The sequence below is a fragment of the Oenanthe melanoleuca genome, chromosome 1 (genome assembly GCF_029582105.1).
Source record: "Oenanthe melanoleuca isolate GR-GAL-2019-014 chromosome 1, OMel1.0, whole genome shotgun sequence".
NCBI lineage: Eukaryota > Metazoa > Chordata > Aves > Passeriformes > Muscicapidae > Oenanthe > Oenanthe melanoleuca.
In genome coordinates this window covers 96207209-96230412 of record NC_079333.1, presented here as the reverse complement: position 1 = coordinate 96230412, position 23204 = coordinate 96207209, and the positions used below count along the sequence as shown (strand labels likewise).

Sequence of the window (23204 nt, the reverse complement as noted above, 5' to 3'; positions counted from 1 at the left end):
ATGCCATATTGCAGTAGTGGGGTGCTTCTTAGGAGACCAATATGCCAAGGGAGCTAACATTTCAAAAAGGAAGGAGACAGCTAAAATGGGGCCAAGTCACCATGCAAATTTAGAGAGCATTCTCTGTGACAATGGCACATGACTAAGAGTGACATTAACAGGGTGCTGTTTACTTGCATCCATCAGGAAGTGGCCTGAATTTCCCATGTGCACAGCACATGGTGAGAGTCTGCTCAGGTCAGGCAATCAGGACCCTTGTTTAGACTTAGAACCACAAGTTCTTGAGTAGATTTGTTTATGACTATCCTAATACAGAATAGGTGAGAATTCATTGTTTTCTTTATGTTTCCAAGGCATTAGCAAAGGGAAGTGTCTTTCAGTTTGATTTGACACTGTGTAGACAAAAAGTTAACAGGAGGTCGACCAGAAGACCGTGCCCATCTGTGCTGGGTTTTTGCACAGCTTACACTCACTCATGCTCTCTAAAGTTGACATAGGACAGGTTGGAAAAAATGTGCCAGGTCCATAAAAACACTAACATAAGGATTGCTGGTACAGTGGTTTGTAATCTTAAGAAAAACGAACAAACTAAAGCAAACAAAAGGAAAAAAAATCCTGATAAGAAGCTCTATTTTAATAGCGTATAATTATAGAAGACATAATTATACACAGACATACACATACATATTACATTACATAACAATGTAAAACATTAAAAAGTAACTTTCTTGTAAAAGTTCTTCTTGAAATCTACTACAGTGAAATAGAGGCTTCAGACAGATGTCCTGTAACCACCAATGCCCCTGGAATAAGCAGAGGAAGAACTTTCTTTAATATGGAACAAAAGTGCTGTAAACTCCAACAACAATAATTTTCAAAAAAGTGAACATTTCTCAGGGTTGGGAGAAGCTTAAAAAACAAAAACAGAGAACTAAAAGCAAACTCTTTGAAACAAAAAAATCAATCAGCATCATTGCTGGTTTTCCAGCAACTGTGAGTTAGCTGAACATGCTCTGTGTGCCAGATGCACGGGGTTCATCTCCGAGAGGAAAGTGGAAGAGGGTATTTCTTCCCCGTGATGCATACAAATTATTCCCATTAGTGCTAATGAGAATGATACACATAAACATCCAGAAGATTACATACCATTCTTGATCTGTAAAACTGATCAGTGGAAATTTGGTTCCAATGTATGGCAGGTGGAGTCTAGGCAAAAATGGCTATTACTGGAAAAGTTAACATTGGTCCCAGACCTAACTGTCCTCTGGCTGCACAAGGTGACAAAAGCCCTGTTAGAAAGCCTGTATGGGTTAGGGTCCTATATTGAAGCTAGAAGGAGCATAATTTTATCACCAGCTTTACCTTGTGGAAATATAACACGTTATCTGTGACTTTCTGTGGGGGTTTCCAGGGGCAGTGCCCACGACCATGACCAGCTGGCTCCCGACCTGCAGCCCAGCAGGGTGTATGCAGGCAGTTCTGCCACCCAGCTGCATGTCCTCCTGTGGCCAGAGCACTGTCCTGGAGAAAGGGACACCCACTCCTGGCTGCCACCTCCTCAGGGAGGCAGAGCTGGTGGCACTGTGCAGTGTCACCTCCTCTGCCAGGATTGAGGGGAGCTGGGACTGTGTTGCTGTCACTGGGAGGATTCATGCAGCTGGTGGTGGAGCACTCGTCACTGTGATGCTGCCAGCCCAAAAGCCTTGGTTGTGAGCTGAAGCTGGACTGCAGGCATACAACCCTCTCCAGCACCATGGTGAATCCTACAGCCTGCCTTGCAGGCCCATAAACATGGGGAAGAACAATGGGAAGTGAGGGGCCGTGACCTTACCCCAACCACCCAGTTACTGGGAAAACAGAATTAAATAAAAATATTTTCTCTGGAGAATGAAGGTTAACTGAAAGCCCCCTGCTTTTTTCCTGATTGTTTACACTGAAGTCTATAACTGTGAAAGTTAGCCCACTTTATGCTCTTAAGTTAATCAAAACTTGGCACTTGAAAATGTTATTGAGGAAAACTCAGATCAACTTTATGTTTACCATAGCCCTCTGGAAGGAAAGAAAGAGAAAAGGAGAAAGAGAAAAACAGCCTGATTTTTAATTCTGGAAATAAGTAATCTATCACATTTAATAAGTGATATACCTGCTGCTTCTATAGACAAGTTCTCCTTCAAATAAATCCAGTCAAATATATCAAAATGTTATAGAAATAAAAGGAAATACCATTACTATACCTTCAGCATAACTGCATGTAAAGAGATCTCAGAGCGATGGTTTGCATGCTACACATTCATGCCTTGCATGTTTAGAGCACTGCAAATAGTGGCCTACATTCTCTAGTTTATCTTCTCCTGCTACACATGATAATCATATGATTAATTTTGGTGGCTTTCTACATTATTTCAGTCAGCTACATTCAAAAAGTTATTTGAGGTCTTTGTTAATACAGATTGGAGGTTATATACACAACAAAAGTACATTGTTTATACAGGGAACTAGGGTTATGTTACACCATATAACATGACTCTGAAAATATGGGCCAGATTAATCCTAGATGCGGCTTCAGCGACTCCAGCAGTCACGCATAAGGGATGAATTTAGCCCACTGTCTTTCAGAAACTAAATCTAAAATCTAGGGTCTTTGCCCCCAGACTGCACAACCCCGTGACTTCAAATAAATTAAACAAAATAAGTACTTGACCTCCCTTGAACCATGCAATAAATACAAAAAGAAATAGAAGAGATTTGTACCAGTGACATTGATGGGGATAATGCAAGAAGAAATCACTTGGGCATCTTGTTTCATTTTCTCCTCTGGAGTTGGGAGAGGTAGTGCTTTACTCCAATTGGTTTGTTTATCCAGTGTAGAAGGGATATTATGTATTGGATTTTTCGGCCTCTGCCCTAACATGACATCTGTATCTTCGTCCTCTGGTGGATGGGACTGCAAATGAATACATTCAAAATCAGTTTCTCCCATTCAGGCACACAAGGCTAATTTTGAAACAAAGCAGATACACAAATCAGAAATCAATTACAGGGATGCAGGAAGGAATTGTTCTAAGTCACACAGCACCAGCCATTCCCCAATGGAAACTTAACATCCTGCTAATAGGAGAAAAACACCTCAGCATACTGGAAGTGAGCACATTTACAGTGACATTTACAGGCCATCTCCTCTGTCAGAAGGGGCACATCCTGCATTCGTGCGTAGCCATGGCAAGCGTGTCCTCAGTTATCACAAGCATTAGACATGTGGGTTCTCATTTGCAACTGCAACTGGTCTCATATAACCATTCATTCAAGCATCAGAAGGTCCAAAGTTTGAAAGAAGACCCCTCCACCCTTCAGAATAAGCATTTGCATTTTGTTTGTACAAACGCAGAGCATAGTACAGCCATCCAACAGCTGTGTGGTGGGAAGTGGCAGGTGTTGACAGTGCTGGGACAGGGGGATAACAATCAAAGAAAACAGTAGCCACCACCAGAAGACATTCAAAAGATTGTTTAGAAACCATGAATATTTTTATAGCATACTACAAGAAATACTAGGTGCTAAAGATGAAGAAACAGAGAGAAAAGTAAACAGCATGGAAGAAATACAGACAGTTTGCTTTCTTTTGGCAGAAACAACAAATCCCCCAATACCCTGGCTTGCAAAGAGAAATGAAGCAAGTGCGTTTTCCTGTGGTGCTGGCTGCCAACTTGGGTTTGGGGGTCTCTTTGTTTGCAAAGAAAAAGTTTCTCTTGTGTTTAGAAGGGACAGAGGGGAGAAACACTTACCTTTGCCTTCTTCTGCCTAATTTTCCTCCCTTCTTGCATTAATACATTCTTCTGTAAGCTGTGACAACTGTTTGGCCAGCTCAGGACATCTGTCTGCCTCTCATTTGTTAAAAATGAAGTGCAGTCCCTTTCCGACTGGCTTTCTCTTCAGTCTTGAATTCCCAGCTGCTTAACTACCAGCCTTCCTCCTCCACGCCTGCTGTTTACACTTTATCTGCCGGTTTTAGTTTAGGTAGCAAGCAGGGCAAAGATAAAATGCTGTCCTGCATTGCCATGGCACAGCTCTGAGCAGGTGGGTGTTGAACACCGCAGGATCGTGCCCTGTCTGCCATTGTACTTCTGCCATTCCTCCGCCCAGGCTGCTCACAAATCCTGGGGGAATTAACCATCTCAGGCTTGCCAAACACTGTGTACATCCCGGCCCCAGAAGCATCAAAGATCTTAACTCTGCAGCTGCTATTTAACCTGGTGGAGGGCATGCACTTACCTCATCGGTGTCCCCTCCTGCAGCACCCCCAGACCCAAGACAACACACGTTTCCTCCTCTCCCGCCCGCAGAAAACCCTCTTTTCCCACGTAGGATTTCAGTCAAACATTGCAGCCTTCTTTCAGCCTGCAGCTTTTGTGCCGATTCCCGGCAGACGTGAATAGCTCATATAAACTTCAAGCACAAAAGACTTTGTTTCCTAGGTAACTCCCCCCCCAGCCCCCGCCCTAAGTTTGATGCGTGCATGCAAAAAACCCACCCTTGCACACACACACACACACACACACACACACACACACACACAGCATTTGTTGCCAAATTCATCCTTCCCTGGGTGACAAAGAAGTGCTGGACAAAGCAGCCAAAGTCACCCTGCCTGCCAGAGCTTCTGCTCTCCAAACAGTGGCATCACCAAATCATCACCACATGGCCAGAGAATATATAAATACCTGCTATTGGTGTGTCCAAATTGTCCAAACCATTTCTTACCATTCAGGAAAAAAAGACAGGGCAGTTGCAAAACATGGCAAGAGAATTAAATGCAATTGCTAACGCTATTGAGCCTGTCTGAGGTCAGGCCTTTAAAAGGAGGTGATAGAGGGAGGCAGCTTTGTGGCCTTGAGCTCCTGAAACCCATCCAAGGTGTGAAGAATGAAAGAAGGGGGGGAAAAAAGTTATTTTTGTGTCGTACTGACATAAGAAAAACAGAAATGGCTTCTTGTAGCGCAGTAAAGTTAGCAAGTGAAAAGCAAGCAAGAGGAAGGGTTAGGATTTGGAAGGGAGAAGAGTGAGACAGGGCTGTTAATTGAGGATTGCTTGTTTTTCCAGTACCTTTCTACTCCAGGGGGTCATGTGGCAACACTCAATTGGGGAGGGCGAACGGGTGCTGTTAAACTATAAATGTGAAATGTGAAAAAAAAAAAAAAAAATTAAAAACATACAGAAAGCAATTATTGTAAAAGCACATAATTTTTGTCTGGATAAATTAGCATCAGAGCCAAAACGAGCAGAGATTTCCATCCTGTTTCCTATTGATGGGTTCATTTCCCACAACAGATTGGTTTGGACCCTTGTGAAGTCTGTGCTGGTTTTGCTTACGTGGATGAGACAAAACTGCAGTGAAATTTGTTCAGCCTCCTTGTACAGACATGCTTAAATTGCCCCAAGAATGCCTTGTATTGATTTGGTAACTCAAACTGTGTTCTGCCTGGAGCTGAAGCAGTGTAAGATACATATCCAATTGCTTTATAAATGTAAATTCTTTCATAATATTAGGGATTTTTTTTTTCAATTTTTTCTTCCGTTTCAAGCAAATGAATATAAATAATGATTGTGATTTATCAAATACATTGATTGCTGTGTGTTTCTGAGGATATCACTGTTTCTCTACATTTGCAGTCACTGTGGCAGGGTGACAACAAGTAATTGGCTTTTTGTCACTTCTTGTAACACTTGAAAGGACAAATAGCAATGGTCACAATGTCCTGGGTCTTGTTGAATCCCTATACCTCCAAAATCCTCTTCTATCAGAAACTCTGGTTTGTTTGTGGCAACGTCCAGTTTTCAAAATCAAGGAGTGAAGGACAGCTGACTTCTTTTGAAATAGGAAATTAAAAATAGAGATAAAGAAAACAGGTCTGTTGGCAGCTCTGGAAATCTCCAGCACGTGCTTCTTGGTAGGGGTTATTATCTCTCCATGCATCACTAATAATGCCAAATAATTCTATGAATGTTTTTCCTCCAGTCATTATCAATCATTATCAACATTGCTGTGACAGATGGACAAGCCTCAGTTTGAAAGACTTTGCATTATATGTTCTTCTCTCAAGACAAAAAGTTGTACTGAGTCTCAAAGTCCTAATCCTGCATCTCTTCCTAGATATACATCTCCTCTTTTCCCGTGTTCCATGTGCCCATGGGAAGCCTCCAGATGAGCTGTCCATGAGGCTTACAGCAGACCTGAGCAGGGGAAATCAAGAGAGCTGCTGAACATTTGTGACCATTTCCAGCAGCTTAGTTTCTGCCCAGGCCAGTGGAAAAACAGCTCTCCCAAGCTGGGAAAAGTCCTTATCTCAGGAGCAACACCTCTGTTCATGCAATGAAGGCTGTGGAGATACTGAATACATCAACTATTTCAGTCTAATTACTCCTCAAATACCAAAGGATGATAAGTTTTCAGTCACCTGCTCTAAGCAGATTGACTGCAGGTACCAAGATTGAAATTTAGTTCCTCATGGAAGGTGCTAGAGGGTCTCTGACTAATGCTGAGGTGACAAGAGTTCAGGATATGAAAATCTTTGCAATATCCCATGGCCTGTGATTGTCAGTGCAGAAAGAGAAGAGTACCTACAGCCATCCTTTGATGTGCCAGAGGCTCAGGTCCCTGCTTCAGCATGGCAGGACAAACTTCCTAGGTAAGTTCCTATCATTAGAGATAGGAATATCCATGAGACATAGGACAAAAATTAAGGTGACCATCAAAATTTCAGTTTCTGGTGTCACAGTTGTGCTCCTGAGAAAGCTGGTGCTACCACTGCCTCACCAAGAGGTCCTGAGCTCACTTAGTGCCTGTTCCATGTGGTGCCTGTCCTTGGGACAGCTGAGACATGCCAGCACAGAGCAGCAGCCTCAGCATTTCAACACCTCCATGCAGGGGGAGGGAGGGAGCTGCTGCTTTTCAAAAGTTCTCATTCACTCAGAAAACCAGAATATCTCTAAATGTCCTGAGTAAACACGTAATTAAGCAAGAAATTATTATTATAAATCCAAGGCTGTTCTGGTCCAATGGGCAAATCTGAAGTTAGGCAGTTTTAAAAGTTAATTTCTCTTGTGTGGGTGTGCTTGGCAAACAGAAACAGTGATAATCATTCTGTTAAATACAAAGCCAGAATATTTTAAGTGTGCATTTTTCTTTAATGGCCTAAGATTGCTTTGAAACTAAACTAGTGCATAATTGCATGAATAGGGATTTGTCACTGACATATGTGAGCATTTTTATTTCCTGAGCTATCCCATCAACCTTACTTGCAGAGGTGCCACTGTGCTCATGAAACTGCCTTGCAGTAAAAATCTTGTTGCATATGCACGTGACCTGATTTCTCAGTGCTTCATGTCACTTCAATGTGAAAGTCTTTGGTTTCTGTGCACTACAACTGCATAGTCAGATGTCCAAGTCTGAATAGCCAACAGAGGTTCCTCTATACAGAAAGAGATAGTGGCTCTGCTGAGGAGCAATTCAGCTCACCTTCCTTCAGCACTTAGCTTGGGCTGAGATGAAGCACCCCTGAACACTCTCACCCTGATTTTAGGGAGAGCGTTACTAGCACATATGTTAGTCAGGATTCATCATTTACCATTTTAATGAACTGAAACCTTAAAATATCATCAGAAGATCAAAAGAAGCAAACCAGCAGTTGACAAACTTGCCAGCCTGGCAATTATGAGTTTGGCCCATTTATTGTCCCAGAGCTGGGATCTGGAGAAGGAAATGAATGGGTCAATAACAGGACAAAAATACCACTTCTCTTTTCCATCCCCCAAAGCTCTGAGACATGACAGTTGTTCAGCATTTTCAACATATAGGAAAGATTGTTTCAAGAAGCATAATTTGTGTTGTATCATATACCTAGCCTGCCTTTCCTATAGTGATTGCCTTACAAGAGATTCTGGGATTTCAAAGTTAGTGCAAAGGGCCTATGGAACACAGTGCAACCATGATAGGAAAAACACAAACCCAAGAATAAATAAACAATTTTTCCTCAGTTAATTAAAAACTGAGAATGCTAAAGCCTCATCAAGAGCATTTATCCTCAACATGCTTGTTGAATTTAGACGTGGCTGAGTTGATTCCTTCCCCCTCAGCTGTGTTTGATCAGGCAGGCAGGGGTTATCTCACAGGAGATTTAGGTGGCAGTCTCAGCCCCCAGCAGCACAGGGCTGGCACAGCCTTGGTGAGGGCAGGAGGTGGCTGCTGCACAGTGCTATTCTCCAGAGGATTATTTCTGGCTCCTGCTGCCTAAAAGCTGCAGCTAACAAAAAGCATAAGGGATCAATATTATTTCTGACTTCAGGCTTCTATTGCAGTAGGTGGGGGAAATTTCCCTCTCAGGATAATCTTATGAATATAGTGGGTGATATTCACCCAGGCAGAGCATCAAGATGTTGCTTCAGCATCTGCAAGCTTTATATATCCTGTTGTCTCCAGCAAACATACATACAGTTTGCTTTCACCCCGTGGAAGCACAGAAATAAGGTGTACAGTACATCCTGTAAGATGTACTGTTCATTTAAGAACAGTCATTGATGCACTGAAAAGGCAACATGTAGAATAAGTGTTCAGTCCCACATTCACATGAGTACAGTACTGACTCCTGGGGCTCTGGTTGAAATTTCTGTGTATCCTTCTCTCTGCCTGTGAAATGGAGAGCCTGCTGCTTCCTTAACTCACAGGAGTTAAGGAAAATGGTATTTATTTACATGATAGAAAAACTTAAAGGTCTAGAGAATGGAGAAAAAATGCTAATAAAAGGCTACCAGCTTTCTAGTAATTTCAGAGCACAGTTGACTGTAGATTAGAAGGCATAATTATAACTAACTAGAATTTCATAACTATAGACATTCATAACTATACAGCAGCTTTCTTACACAGTCAACTGATGCTGAGGAGAAAATAATGGGAATATTTCTGGCCATGCTATTTTTTCTGCAAATCACAACCCTGCTCACCTGCCTGCTTCCAGTGTTAATATTTCTGTATGTTTCATTCTCCTCAAGTTTTTATTTTCTCTGCTTGTGGGTGTTTTCTTTTCTTTTGGAGCATCACAAATGCAATCAGCTAAAGTACTGACAATCCTTTAATGATTAATGTACGGCTGCAGTGTTTTGACAACATAAAGACAAAAACTAAGACATGTTTTGTGACAGAAGTCATACCACATATGGCATTTCAGCAGACAAAGGTACAAAATAAACATCCCACAACACAGGGTAGTAGGTATTAGGCTCATTGCACAAATGGTGCTGTACAAGTTCAGCCTGATGAATAAAGTCAGGTAGGTTTTATTTCTAACAGCTTTGGGCAGGATTTCTGCACACAGAACTCATGCCTGTCCCTCAACTCTCTTGTTTCTTACTGAGGCTTCATCTGGCTTTAGCACAAAACTGTGTGAAACTTAGTGTATTCAGTTGTACTTCCTTCCCTTTGCTGTACAAAGCATCCTAAAGAGGACCACAGGGAATATTGTTGAAATGGTAAGGAGATGGAATAAAATTACCCAATACATTGTTTTCCCGTGTGCTCTAGCTGAGGCCTCAGGGACAGAAAAACCCTGTCTGGAAAAAACCCTCCTGCTTCTTGTCTCTTAGATTCCTGCTCAGATTATAATTACGAATAAACTGACACTGAAATTTTTGCAATTGTGAGTGTAAATTTCCAAATACTGAATTCCTTGCTCCATCTCCTTGGTTTTATTATAATAGCTGTGCCATGTGGGGATTGAGAAAATGTGGTCCCGTAACATTCTGAACTGGAATACAGAAATTTTAGAGCCTTGCTGGGGAAACCCAAGAAAGAAAAAATGCAGAAAAAATTAAAGAGAAGTCAGAAATGCAGTTGGAATGACACAGCATCTTTACACTCAGTGACTGGCCTCAGCAGTGCTACAGGCAGGGTTGTCATGGGAACATGTGAAAGAAATATTTTCCTCATTTTAGCAAGTCCATAACTTTCTCATACTCCCCTCAGATTATTTTTGGTTTGGTTTGGTTTTTTTTTTCTTCTTCATTGGCAAAAGTGTCTCAATGAATGATACTTTAAAATATGTTTGGTTCTATATTTATTTAGTGTAGAGAGAGACTAAGTATGCCAGTTTTTCAGCTTTAAAAGTGAATTACTGGAATGGATAGGAAAGTTAAGTGAAGTCATGCCTGCAAAACCATGATGAGCATGGAGAAAGGGAATGAGAAAGCAATGCTTACTGTTTCTCATAGTCTGAGAACCAGAAGGGATATGATGAAATTATGAGGTATTGAGTTTGAAACAAACAAAAGCTACATTTTCATACAGATTTTTAAAGTCATTGTCACAGGATGCTGTTGAGGCTGAAGGTGTAAATTTGCTAAAAAATTGGATTAAACAAGTCTCACAGTCAACACAGAGAGGTCCTTTGGTGGCTATTATATTCTTTTGGTGGCTATTTATTCTATTATTCTATTTGATCTCTGGCCCAGGAACCCTGTAACCAGTTTCTGTATGAAACTGGAAGGATAAATCATGAGACAATAAACAGCATAAACCATGTCCTGTTCTTATACTCCTTCCTGAAGGATCCCCTTCTGGCCTTTGGGCTAAGTGGACATTTCATCAGCCAAATCAGGGAATTTCCTGTAATAAGAGTAGACATGAAAGAACCTATTCCATTTCTATTTCTCTACTCTTTCTCCACAACAAAGTGATCTTGTGATGGAACAGTCCAAAATGTCTTTCCAGACCCATTTATGCTGGCATTACTTGCTTTGAACTTGAATTCATTTGTTCTTTCTCGGAATCTGTGGGACTGGCATCTTTCTCCCTGTAAACAGAGCTGTGATTAAAAGTGGATCTTCATCTCTTGTGACTGATTTTGTCTAGATCTTTGGAAGGGCTCATAGCCACCTAATTGGTAGCAGCAGCCAAAAGGTACACACATAGGGAACCTTGACTCAGATCTAAGTAACCTGTTTTCTCAGTAACTTTCAGTTGTGGTTGTTCCCACAGGTTTCACAGTGGTAGTTTGAACATTCCTCAAAATCAAGTTTCTTATTTGAGTATCTTAATACATGCATTTATCTTAGAGATCAGTTTGGAAAAGTCAGATGCTGTAACTTTCAAAAATTTCCCAGCTTCTTGTTGGTTCCTTTCCTACTTTAAAAGAAATACAAAAAGGGGCTCTTTTGGTTGTTTAGTATTGCTCCCTTTAGCACCTTCCCAATGCATCAGAAGAGTGCAATACACAACATACTGCTATGTCATGAATAAAAATTCTTGTGGATTTAGCATCTTTAGTTCATTGATGACTAGATGATACCATCAACAGGAATCAGATATCAAACATTACCAGCAGTCCCTGAAGCAGATAAACTTTTGCAGATGTCAGTCACAAAGAGCTTATGCCAAGAAGAGCAAGCTAGCCAATAACAGCATTCTCAACTTTCCCTTATAATAATATCATTATATCATGAAGGCTGGCACAATGTCAATTAGCTGTTCACCATTGTTGCAGTGTCTTGTAACAATCTCTGATTAACCTCTCTGCCAGACAGAACATTTATGTGCAGCTTCATCTTGTCTTATTCTCTTTTAATTTTTAAGTTGCCCCATTAACAAGGGGTTGTCTCAGAAATGGATCAAGGCACTTTGAAGTACTCTGGGCGTGGTGTATTTGCAATTTCCAAAGCAGAACACTGCCAGATGCCTTGAAATCAGTAGAACAACAGCCCTCCAACAGCTCTTGTTTGCTTCTCCTTAGGGGAGCACTGAACCCAGTCAGCTTCCAAAAGGAGGTCTGATATGGGTGGGCACAAAGCTTAATGTTTTCCTTCTTGAAAAGAAAAAGGTGGACTTTAAGATGTAGCCAAGACATCTGTGTTCAGTATGACTTAATTTTGTCAACTAATACAGGACTCAGAGAGTTGCTCACTATTTGTTATTATTTTGTGTTCCACAGATGGAGATAATATATAAAATGCACTGGTTGTTTTCCAAACACAGCAGAGATTCAGGCCTTTAAGCACTGTGTATGCAATTTCAAAAGAGGTGCCTTGTTCCCCATCTGATACTAAGAGAGCTTTATGTTCAATAGCCTGTCCAAGCTATCATCTGTAACTAGTTTTGATCCTTAACATGGCATCACCTTCCTTTTACCTTTCAATGACCCTAAACAGCACTAGCTTTGATGATGACTTGTAAAGAAGAACAGGTAATCCTGTTTCTTCTTTCTGTCTTCAAACTCTTTTCTATACTGTCCTTTCACATCAGGATACCTCCTTTAAGTTGAATCATATGGCCTGCAAATTTAACCTGTTCAAAGCCTGCAGTGATGGTGATGCTTTCTCAAAAATAAGCAGCCAAAAAGCCAGAACAGTCAAACTAATGCAAATGTTATTATCTATTTCATGCTTTTTAAATGAGAAACAAAACTTTTCCTATGGACTGATTGGCTGATATTTTGGTCCCTGGGAAGGTGTGACTCATTTACATTGATTCTTTTACACTGTGGGTGCTTTAGCATTATAGTATTTAAATATGGTTATTATAATAGATTAGGATGAATGCACTTGTATTTTTAAGCTAAGTGATGATTCAGTGTGATTATAATGTACTCACAGGTGTAGCATCTCCTGAGATGCCAGTGTTCTTGAACTGCCAGATGCAGAACAGATCTATTACCAGCTGACTGAGGGGCTGGCATGAGACAAAAGCCTCACTTAAAAGCCAAGCCCAGGTCTGACCTGCAACTTTTAAATAATGCAATGGCTCCTAGTACAGGGCAAAATGTAGCTACTATGACACTTCCATGAGTAAAACACCCAGAGCCACAGAAGCCAGTGGGAATTATGGACCTAATCAGAGTTTAAGTTGTCAGTCTAGCACATTTCCTTTAACAATGATAAATACCATATTGTCAACACTAACTTGATTTTAAATCAGTGCAGTAGTGGCAAGTCAGCACAGACATACAGGACCAGATCTTCAGCTGGAGCTCCTGCTTGGCTGGTTGTAAGGACATGTGAGACATGAAACATCTGAAAAGCTGCATGGAGATGAACATTGCAAAACAGGACTATGGAAAGTGTAGCTCCTTGTAGCTGGGATCATGCTCCCAAACCTCCTGCACACACACAAGCCTCAAGCCAGCACTCAAAGCCCTTGAGCTCTTGGCTCCTGGCAATGCTAATGCCAGGGCTGAAATTACAGCACTTTCTGAAATTACAGGAGGGTCCTCAAGGTGCTGCCTCTCCAGCCAAGTGCTCAGTGGAGGACTTGTGGAGGAGGGTGTGAATGAGAGCTATGTGTGCTGGCCACGGGCGAAAAGTTAGAGGTTTGTGACTGAAAACAGCCCCCTGGGGCTGACTGCTGGAAGCTGTGACCTGTGTTACACTGCTGACAGTCTTTGAGGTCTGTGCTGTTGTACCTGCAGCAGTTTGGGGAGGGGGCACTTGTGTCCCACTTGGTCCCACCATGCTCCAGATGTATTTGTATGTGGTAGCTGTAGTGAAAAACTTACTGGTAGCAAATGCCGGTCCTTTATCGCTTGCCTCTTTTGGCTGCAGACTGCAGGGAAGGGAGGGAAGGGGGGAGCCACCACAGCTATGGGGCCTTGGAGTTTTTGCTCTCTGTTATCACCTCGGCTTCGATGTTCTGTTTTGGATGAGAAAGAAGACACAAGTCTTTCAAAGTGTTAAAAACATACAAATATCTCTATTAACAGCACAACAGAGATAGGTACAGACAGTGGACTCCAAAGACAAAGGTTCTCTTCCCAGTGACAGGTACAAATGATTCCTGTGCAGCTGAAGGGGAGAAGCACTTACTGGACATCTGTGCACCCAGCAGAGCAATGCCCATTCCGTGCACCCCAGCACATGCACTGCAGCTGAACTGTCCTCAAATGAGATTTATACCATTTATCCCAAGAGACAATGGAGCTACCTTCTAGGCACTTGAGACCCAGGGCCTGATTTCCAACAGGAACCTGCACCTCCTACTGCCTTGAAATACTGAGATGCAGTAACTATGCCTGCATTCTACTCATATAAAATATATCGCTCTGAGGTGAGAAAAAGGAACACAGCTCCAGGTGGGATTTTATTCCCTGGCTGCAGGCAGTGCCAGGTCCTGAGCATTGGCTTGACATCATGAAGGTTGTTGCAGTAGTAATGCTCAGGTTCAGCATGAAGATCATCCTGGGAAGGTCAAGCTCTTTATCCACCCTAGGCCCAAAGGGGTCTTCCTTCAGCATGGGCTCACAGTATTCAGTCCTCTTCTAGCATCAGCAAGGGAACTTGGGCCAGCAGTCCCAAGTCTCTGGAACCTTCCAAGTGAATGGGAGAGTGCTCATGGAACTCCCATCTCTAATTTTAGGTAACAGTAAGATAATTGCTGTTTGCATGGAGTGCAGCTGAAAGGAGATAATATATTCACCTGCTTATTACCTGGTCCAATCAACAATGTTTGCTGCTAGCATAGCTGTTTTCTGACCTAAAATTTAGTTTTAATTGCTGCTGGTTAAACAGATAGAGAGGTAATGAAATTCTGATAGAAGAGAGAGTTGAGACACAATAAACATGCTTAGAGTAAATTTCAGACTAACAATTCATCCCCATATATGCAGTTATTTTGAAAATAAGATAAAGCAGCACATGACAAGCTGCCTGCTGAACCTGCACAGCTGCCATTAATTGTGGAGGATGGGAAATTGCCAACACTGAGATTTGTAACTTTAAAATGATGAGACAGGGAGCTGCCTTCCCATGCTGCTGTCAGGGTTTCTCCTGCCCACAAGATGGCAGGCAAAGATCAGCCTGGTTCTGGGACAACTGCAAAGCAGAGCTGCTGAGAACAGAAAAGAACTTCTGTTCTACTCCAGCACTACTGTGGCTGCAAGCTGGCTGTATCACTCCCTGCCATGGTATGAAGACATACTGCATCCACAGTGTGTTCCTGACCTAAAACCTGCAGAGACAGTCAAATGTGGTAATTAATTGGAACATCTTATCCAGCTAACAGATGCTCTGCAGTTCTAAGTAATCGATTATTATTATAAGCTAATAACAGTAATAAAGGAGCAAGGCAATTAGAGCTGTTGGTGCAAAACACTTCCAGACAGGAGGCTGCTGCTGAACATTTTAAGCGTGACCTGCATGGATTTTCTCCCTCCTTATGGCACAGAAGAAAGACAGGCTTGTTTGCCTGCTTTGTCTTATGTCCTGGTAATAATTTTCCTTTAGTTAGGTTCCCAGTGAAAACTGACCTTTCCCATCTTTTGCCTTCTTTTTAATGTGCTGTTGTAGGACCATCCAGATGTTTGCATCTAGTAAATTCTCCTTATGGCAGGGATCCAGGAGCCTGGTAATGACCCTGTTGCTCCTGCTTCCTCTTTGTGTTGCTTTGAGATCACAGGTCTGCAGTTTTTTAGGCAATGTCAGAAAGTGTTCCTAGCCTGGGAAGGGGAGAACTGCCCGACCCTTCCAAGCTGTCCAGGACATCTATCACCTGACTTTCAGCTGCCACTCTTGAAGGACACAGACATCCTCCATGTTATGTGACACTAGTACCACTGGGCTCCAGTTTCAGCTCTTGTGAAGGAGGTTGGGACCAGATAATCTTTAAGGTCCCTTTGACCCCAAACCATTCTGCGATTCCACAGTGATTTCTGTGATTTCTTAGCATGGGTACCTAAGTCCCAGTGTAGATCAGTGCCCACAGCTCTGAATGCTTGTGCCTGAGCATCCCTCTGCTGCCTGGCTGGGCCATGGGGAGGTGTTGGGTGTGAGACTGGGGCAGGGGGAGCACGTACCTCTGCGCAAGGCTCGCAGGTGCTGCTTGGCGTGGTGGTGCAGCTCCTCCACGCAGGGCGGCCTGGTGCAGGGCAGAAAGATGTTCCTTTGCTGGTGCCAAGGGGCTCGGTAGTAGACACTCAGTTTGCTCTCTGCATCAAGGTTGGAGACAGCTGTAGGATAAAAAAGTAGAGTGCAACATTAGACTTCTAGTCTCTCTTTGATCAACCTAGCTGAAAAGGAAAGGTTCTTGCTTGGAACAGCATTGTCAAGAGCAGAAGCTGGGTTTGTTACAGCACCTTTACTCCCATCAAATAGCAGCAAACATTATCTTCTCTGTGTTTCCACATCATGTTATCATATTATACCAGCTAGGATTTAGGCAATGCCCTTTTACCAGATTGCAAATGGCTCTATGGAGGCAAGCAGGTGAAATGATACTATATCAGTTTTTTATACAAATGGACCAAAGGGATAATCATTTTATAGACAGCAAAACAAAAATACAAAGAAGCTAAGCTATCTTTCCACAATGACATTTTGAGCAAAGGCAGTGGGAGGAACTCTTTCCAGTGTGCTCTTTCACTACATCATGTTACACTCAACTAGTTTCTGACACAGGTTGCTAGTTCACTGCCTTCCAGGGTGTAATGACTGAGATTAACTGCTTGCCTTGCTGAGAGACTTTGACTGTCACCTATCAAAAAAGGTTCCTTTAATAGAATGGGACTTCTGAGGGACAGGAACACTTCAGTTCCTCTAAAGAGAAGTCCCAGAAGTCTGCCTCTGAAAATTATATGAATCAAGTCCATTAAAGGTTTGAGAAAATTTCTCAGGCGTGCTGGCACTTATGGGCATCTCATGGACTGTTCCCAGCCTCAGGAAGGTAGCTTTCCAATGGCTAAAGCAGGTGTGGAGGGCCATGGGAAATGCCAGCACTCTGCCCCAGCTCATTCTCAGCCACATAAAGCAGCAGAGCAGGTGGCACATCCTCAGGGATAGCACTGGGCTCAATCCTTCTCCCACAGGCACCAGTACAGACAGACTCCAGTCTCAGGCCAAGGAGCTGCTGCAGTTGCTTTGTTCACAGTGTGACACAGGCAGGCACCCTCATGCACAGGAGGTGCCTCCTGGGCTTCCCTTCCCAGTCAGCAGCCAAAGAACCAGTGTGCCTCACTGGTCACCCCACCATGCACCAGCCATGCACTCCTCTCCTCTGCACATCTCAGGGCTCTCATCTGCTTTCCTGCTTTTGCACTCTCTTACCCTTTTTTGAGGGGTAGCCAGTGCATCATGGCAGAGAATGGCTCTCTGATGGAGATACTTTGGTCTTTCTTGTTTTGTTGCTTTCTTTAATGCAAAACAACATCCACTCAGTCTGAAGGCATACCAGTGCTTTGCATAGGGAAAGAACTGGGAAAGTACAGTTGGAGAAGAAAAAGGGAGCAGACAGAAGAGGAGAAACCTAGGAAGCATGCTGCCATGTGTGGGATGATGAGAGAATATCAGTTTCTTTGATAAGAAAAAACCCCAACAGTTCACCAAAATTTGTAGGTGTCATAATGGAAGTGATGGTGTGATACAATGAACAGACCTGCTGAAGTTCAGGTTCTCAGAATTCAGCAAAAATGAAGGGACCCCAAACTCTCTGTTTGCTTTGCTTTGCTTCTCAGTGGATTTTTGCAGGCGGGGATTCAGACATTTGTCAGCATATTTGTGGTGCTGCTCCATGCAACTGGCATGGTGTGAGAGCAAGGAATGGCACCTCAGGGAGAAAAAAAATATAGTGGAGGAAGGTAATAGGATGAATTATGGCAACCTGTCAGTGCTTGCTCATCATGAGGATTTACTAATTAAATTTTTGACATAGCAAAAACGTAATGTTGCCAAATTGCAGGCAGAGCTTTTGATGGCTTGTCTGTTACCACTGCAGTAGGGAAATACCTCACTGGCACAAGTTGATTTTATATATCCTTTACCTGTTGAAGGTAATGAAGCACTATGTCTGTTTTACATACAAGGTACTGAGACACAAAGCAACTTGCCCTGATTCTGTTCTGAGCCACACTTCCTCTTTGGGAATCTCAGCTCAGGACAAAAATTTGTAGGCTGTAGTAATGATACCCCACCCATTCTTTGTATTGCCTAGGGCATGTGATATTCATGATCACAAATTGTACCCTGGAGGCTAATGAAAAGACAGGCACAAGCAGTTCCTTCTTACTCCCAGAAAAATCTGTCTAGACTGAAGCGCTAGTAGTTGTCTGTGATGAATATCAGTAAGTGAGTGGAAAGTTTTACCTACTTACAAAATTTTCAGACATTTCATCAGACTAGAATAGATTTTGCTGCCAAATTTAGCTTGTAGAAAGCTCTTTTGGCCTTGGCAACAGTGTTTTACAAATAAGAGTAGGAGTTGGGTTAATATACTTGGTGTGAGACTTAAAAATGAAACCAAGTTCTTGCAAGCTCTGCTACACACCTACTGTTGCAAACACACGTTGCTGTTGACAGGTAAAATAGCATGACCTCTTAGCCACCCAACAAGTCTCCCTTAGCCAGCAGACCTGGCAGAGCTGTGCACAGTGCTGTCCCAGGAGAAGAACCACTAATACATTGCTTATCTTCAAATGGTAGAGCATTAAGAAGCTTACATACCCTGTGCTATGGCCCCAGTCAGCACCCATCCATGTCTTCTTGCCTTTCCCTGCAGGATCTCTGATTCATGGTAACAGGGAATATACCCCTTCCTGACACCAAGAAAGCAGAAATATTGCACAGTACTCACTGAACTGCCCAATCCTTTAAAATACTCCAGAGCTGGAGTGGATTTTCTAGAAGGTCCAGAATAGAAACTAAAAGTGCTGGCAAAAAAAGCCACAAGGGGATGAATGTTCTCAGCCTGTAGTAGGAAAGAAGCTCAGAGGGAGGGAGCAGCACTGGGTAGGGTGGAGGACAATGCTGGCCCAAGGATAAGTAAGTATAAACCTGCAATGAATGCAATTAGTCTGGATGTTTGAGGAACAGCACCCCAGCCTCAGAGCAGCAAAGCTCTGAAAAAAATTCCTGTAAAGAGGAAAAACGTTAGCCAGTGAGTAAAGACCTGCCAAAAGAAGGATCTGCTTCCATTTCATTCCTTGCACATTTTCCTTTGCATGTCCTTCCCTGTCCTTTGCACATTTCCTGTTCTTCTGCAATGACATTTTGCCTGGCCCTCACTGATTGCTCCTGGGAACTGGGCACCATTGCTGGGAGCTGAAGCCAGAGGATGCAACCATAGGAGTGTACTGTGAGCTTTAAGGACTACTGAATATCTAATTTTCTTCACAGGACTGAATCTCTTACTTCCATTAAAAGAAAAAAGACAACCCTGTGGCAGCGTAATTCAGCAGACAAAGATCACTGGGCTGAGATCTAGGAGAAATGTGCAGTCAAAGCTTCACCACATGTTTCTGCTAGGAGCTGGTGTAAAATATTAAGACCCCCTATATCTCTGTTCTGTGAAATGAGGATAAGGTATCTTTCAGCCAGCACTTCCTTTACTCAGTGTTTTACACTGCAGGCTGTTTTTACAATGCTGAGCCCGCTCGTGGCTGCAGCCCCTCAGCATCATTGTAACATGCATAATAAATAAAGCAATATAGGAACTGTAAAGCCACAGTCTTTAAATGATTAACAGCTGGACATCAGACTGAATGAGAAAAGAAGCCAACACAGAGATAGGAAATGCAGCATTTCAGGCATCAGATATAGACTGTTAACATATTTTTAGTGTGCGCTTTGATCAATTTAGTCTATACAAGTGAATCATATAAACTATCACTTCATTTCATTCCTGAGTTAAAGTAATTGGTTTTTTTGTGGGATGACAAAATGACAAGAGACCATTTAAATGGATTCTCCATTCCATTCTGTGGATCCATTAACATTGGCTGGTTTCCTAACAACCAATGTCAAACAGACATACACTAATGGCTCTTCTCATGAGAAGATTTTTGAAGATTTCCAAATAACTGTTTTATTGAAGTTGATCATATTTATCATTTACAGATCCTTCTCATCTTTGCATCCTCTCATTCTCTCCCTGTTTTAGCCAAGCAGAAAAAGGGCCCTGCCATAGCAGAGCTGGATGTGGATGCTTGAAGGTTGTGCGGCTTTAGTGCACTCAGGCGTGGTTGTTCTAATAATAACACCACAAAGGCCAAGCAAGAAAGATTTCTGCTCTATTTATTTGATAGATCCAGGGGTTTCCCCCCACAACTCCGTCTGCTTCTACAGACACTTGCCTCCCCCCTTCCCAGGCCCTTCTGTTTCTCAGCTTTATATTAATTCTATCTGTATTATAGTTGCTATTACCTGTCAGGGGAAGAAAGAAAAAAAAGATAATTTCCTACATTTCCTGGTTCAGAGAGAAAACACAATTTGTTGTAAGGTGTGAAAAAGTGTGCAGCCTGGAGGGAATTGGAGCAGTGAGCAAGGAAGTTGCCTGCATGTTAAGGGCCAGTGCCCAGAGCTGTCAGCCCTGAATTCTGCACAGGCAAAGCTGAACCAACAGCTGCCGAATGCTTATTAAAGTATCCAGATTCCAAAAGACAAAATCCAAAATTAAAAAGGATCAGACTAGTCAATAAACTTATTCCTGAGCCCAGTACTGCTTAAGAGAGGGTGTAATGAGCCAAGCCCTTTGCAGGAGGCAGAAGTGCTGGGGCTGTGCACTTAGTGAACCCACCTCTTTGCACACCCTGCTGCAGGGGGGCAGGATGCACCCAAAGATTGCTGTGGCCAGCAGTCCCAGGTCAGGCTCTGCTTAGGAAAGCCCTTCTTCTCCAGTGTTAAGGTGGCTGACCTGTCATTTTAGAGGATGCCATTTTTCTAGCTATTTCATGTAAAAATGGTGACTTTTTCTTGTGTGATTCAATGTCATAAGAAAGCTGGATGTTCATCCAGCTTTGCATAAATAGGTCTATGCCAGCAGCAGCAGAATTCAATGTGATCAGGCTCTTCCTCAGCTACTGCCCAGGTCAGCAGTGAGTTACTGCCTGCTGCGTTTGTGTGCAAAACATTGCAAGAAAATTAATTCTGAGGAAGACCAGATTATCTCAAAGACTAGGCAGCCTGGCAGCACATCCAACCTCATCATGCAATTTAGTGCATAAATGTTTCATTGAGGCAAGTGCTGAGTCTGATGTGAATTTTATTTATAGCCCTGTATGTCTCAATGCACGCTTCCCCAATGCACTCGTGTAACCACTGGAGCACCCAGGGGGTCTAAGCCTACAACACTGGTAAAAATCTAGAATTGCTACTTTGCTCTTCGTGTCCCACATCCATCAGCAAGCTCAGTACTTTCAAAGCAGCTCCCTCTGCAGCTGCTGCTTCCCAGGGATGGCAAAGAGAGTGCCAGGCTTACCCAGCAGGAACACTGGAGTCTGGAGCTCCTTGAAGGTGGGACAGTCACCCTGTTTTCAACAATTGTGCTCCCTCCCAGCCATGCATATGCCCAGACACTTCCCTGTTTGCCAGTGGCAAACCCCACCAACAGGAACTGCGAGTAGCTATTTGGATGAGCTACTTTCCTGTCCCATCTTCATTAACAATTGAAAAATGCCCATGCAAAGGGAGTGTGTTGGTGGGGCTGCTGTTCATTGCAAATAAGGCTACTGGCTCATCAGCTTTTCCAGCACCCAGCAGAACAGTGGCAACCTCACCATAACTACGAGCATGGGTATGCACACAATTTCCCTCACACCTCTAGAAAAAAGCACCAAGTGACTGCAGCTAGAAACTGGGGCAGGCCCCAGTGCCCTTGGAAAGCCTGGTCACCCTGGCAGGGGCAGGATGCCATGCTCTTTCTCCACCAACTCAGTGACAGTGATGGGTTTCTCTTCTGAAGCTCTTTTGCTGGGGCAGGGACATCAGGTGGTGGGAATGTGACAGGCACTCTGGTCCACTGGCACTGCAGAGGCTGCTGAGGACCCTGCCTGTGCTTCCCAGTCCTTCTCTTCCCTGGGAAGCTGTCTGGGGTCCATCATCCCCAGGACAAGTGAGAAATGAGGCAGGTCTTCACAGAGCTTTCTAAGCATATCTCTTATGTAAGACAAGAGATGCTCAACTCAATGAAAGAGAAAACTTCCTGCCAAAGCCCCTGTCCCCTCATCAATCAAGTACATATTTGGGATTTCTTCAGGGTCTGGATAAGATGCCCCCATCCTTGGCCACATCTTTTGTTCTTGTTTTCCTGGTGCATTCTGCCATTTGTGAGGGTGCTGTTCGGGGCAGACATTTCCCTTTCAGTCTTCACAGTGCCCACTGTCACAGGGCCATGGGTGATTTGTGACCCACTTTAGGTGGTTTGCTCCTTGGCTACCTCTCTCTGGGAGACTGTGCTGGAAAGCACTGTTTGTAATGGCCTGGTGCATCATTATTTCTTGTTGCTTTTATCAGGGCAGAAATCCAGAGTATTTCTGAAGAGTTAATGTGTTGTGCAACCTGAGTTCAGGCTGTGAGTGGAAAGCTCCAGTGACACAGACCCCAAGAGATGGTTTGGCAAACCAGTCTGGACCTGAAGCCTGGATCACCACATCTGCCCTGCCACTGGCACTTGCACATGCAAATCAAAGCCAGCTCAACTGTGTCTACACAGGCTGCAGCTGCCCTCCAGAAAAACAGGAGGGGAGACATGACAAAACAAGTTAAGTCTTTAGCTACATGTGGGCAACAGCATGAGTACAATTATTATTCTGTTCTGCGCTCATGAACAGACAATTTAGCAAATTTTTCAAACTCAAGTAAAAAGGCAGAAATCTCACTGACAGCAGAATCTGTTGAGAAAGACCACAACCTTTTAAGCTCTTTGTATTGTTTTATTTCCTGTCAATACAGTGAAACCTCTCGTGTTTCAATCACTGTTTCTTAGCACATCCCTGTGGCACTTTTCTGCCTTGCATTAATGCTACACATGGAAATAATAGCTATTCAAGAGAAAAGAGGGCAAGTGGGCAAAACCCCATCCATATTTGGCATTCAGGTAGCAGAAGAGATTAAAATACTGGAAAGCATATGATTTGGATGTCATTTCCATGAGCAGATCCCTGAATTTTGCATTTACCTGATGTGTGGTTGACTGGCACAACAGACATAATTCAAGAGGGCTGGGAGGCCTGTGGTTCTTATACATGTAAGAAGATTAGGCTGTTAAGCAATATGCACTTATGTGAAGAGTACCACATGCTAATCCCATTCTTGGCTTTGCTGCTTTCAATCACTGCTGGTGGTGTTTGAACATATTTTAAACTGCTTTTCCTAACTCTGTCAAATATGTTACAGTAGCCAGAATGGAACTTCGTATTTCAAAGCTGCCACTGCAGGATAGACAATAACCTCTTAGAAATCCAGAGTAC

General features: G+C 43.0%; 1 protein-coding gene across 1 annotated transcript in view; it reads right to left on the bottom strand.

Annotated features, from left to right (window-relative positions):
* The window catches only part of NHS (NHS actin remodeling regulator), a 239374-nt gene that overhangs the window by 10237 nt on the left and 205933 nt on the right, over positions 1-23204 (bottom strand). Inside the window, exons 2-5 of the mRNA XM_056483284.1 lie at positions 15825-15977; positions 13533-13666; positions 5101-5163; positions 2752-2944 (exon numbers count right to left, since the gene is read on the bottom strand). Coding sequence (XP_056339259.1) covers positions 2752-2944; positions 5101-5163; positions 13533-13666; positions 15825-15977 — 543 coding nt within the window. The remainder of the gene's footprint in view (positions 1-2751; positions 2945-5100; positions 5164-13532; positions 13667-15824; positions 15978-23204) is intronic.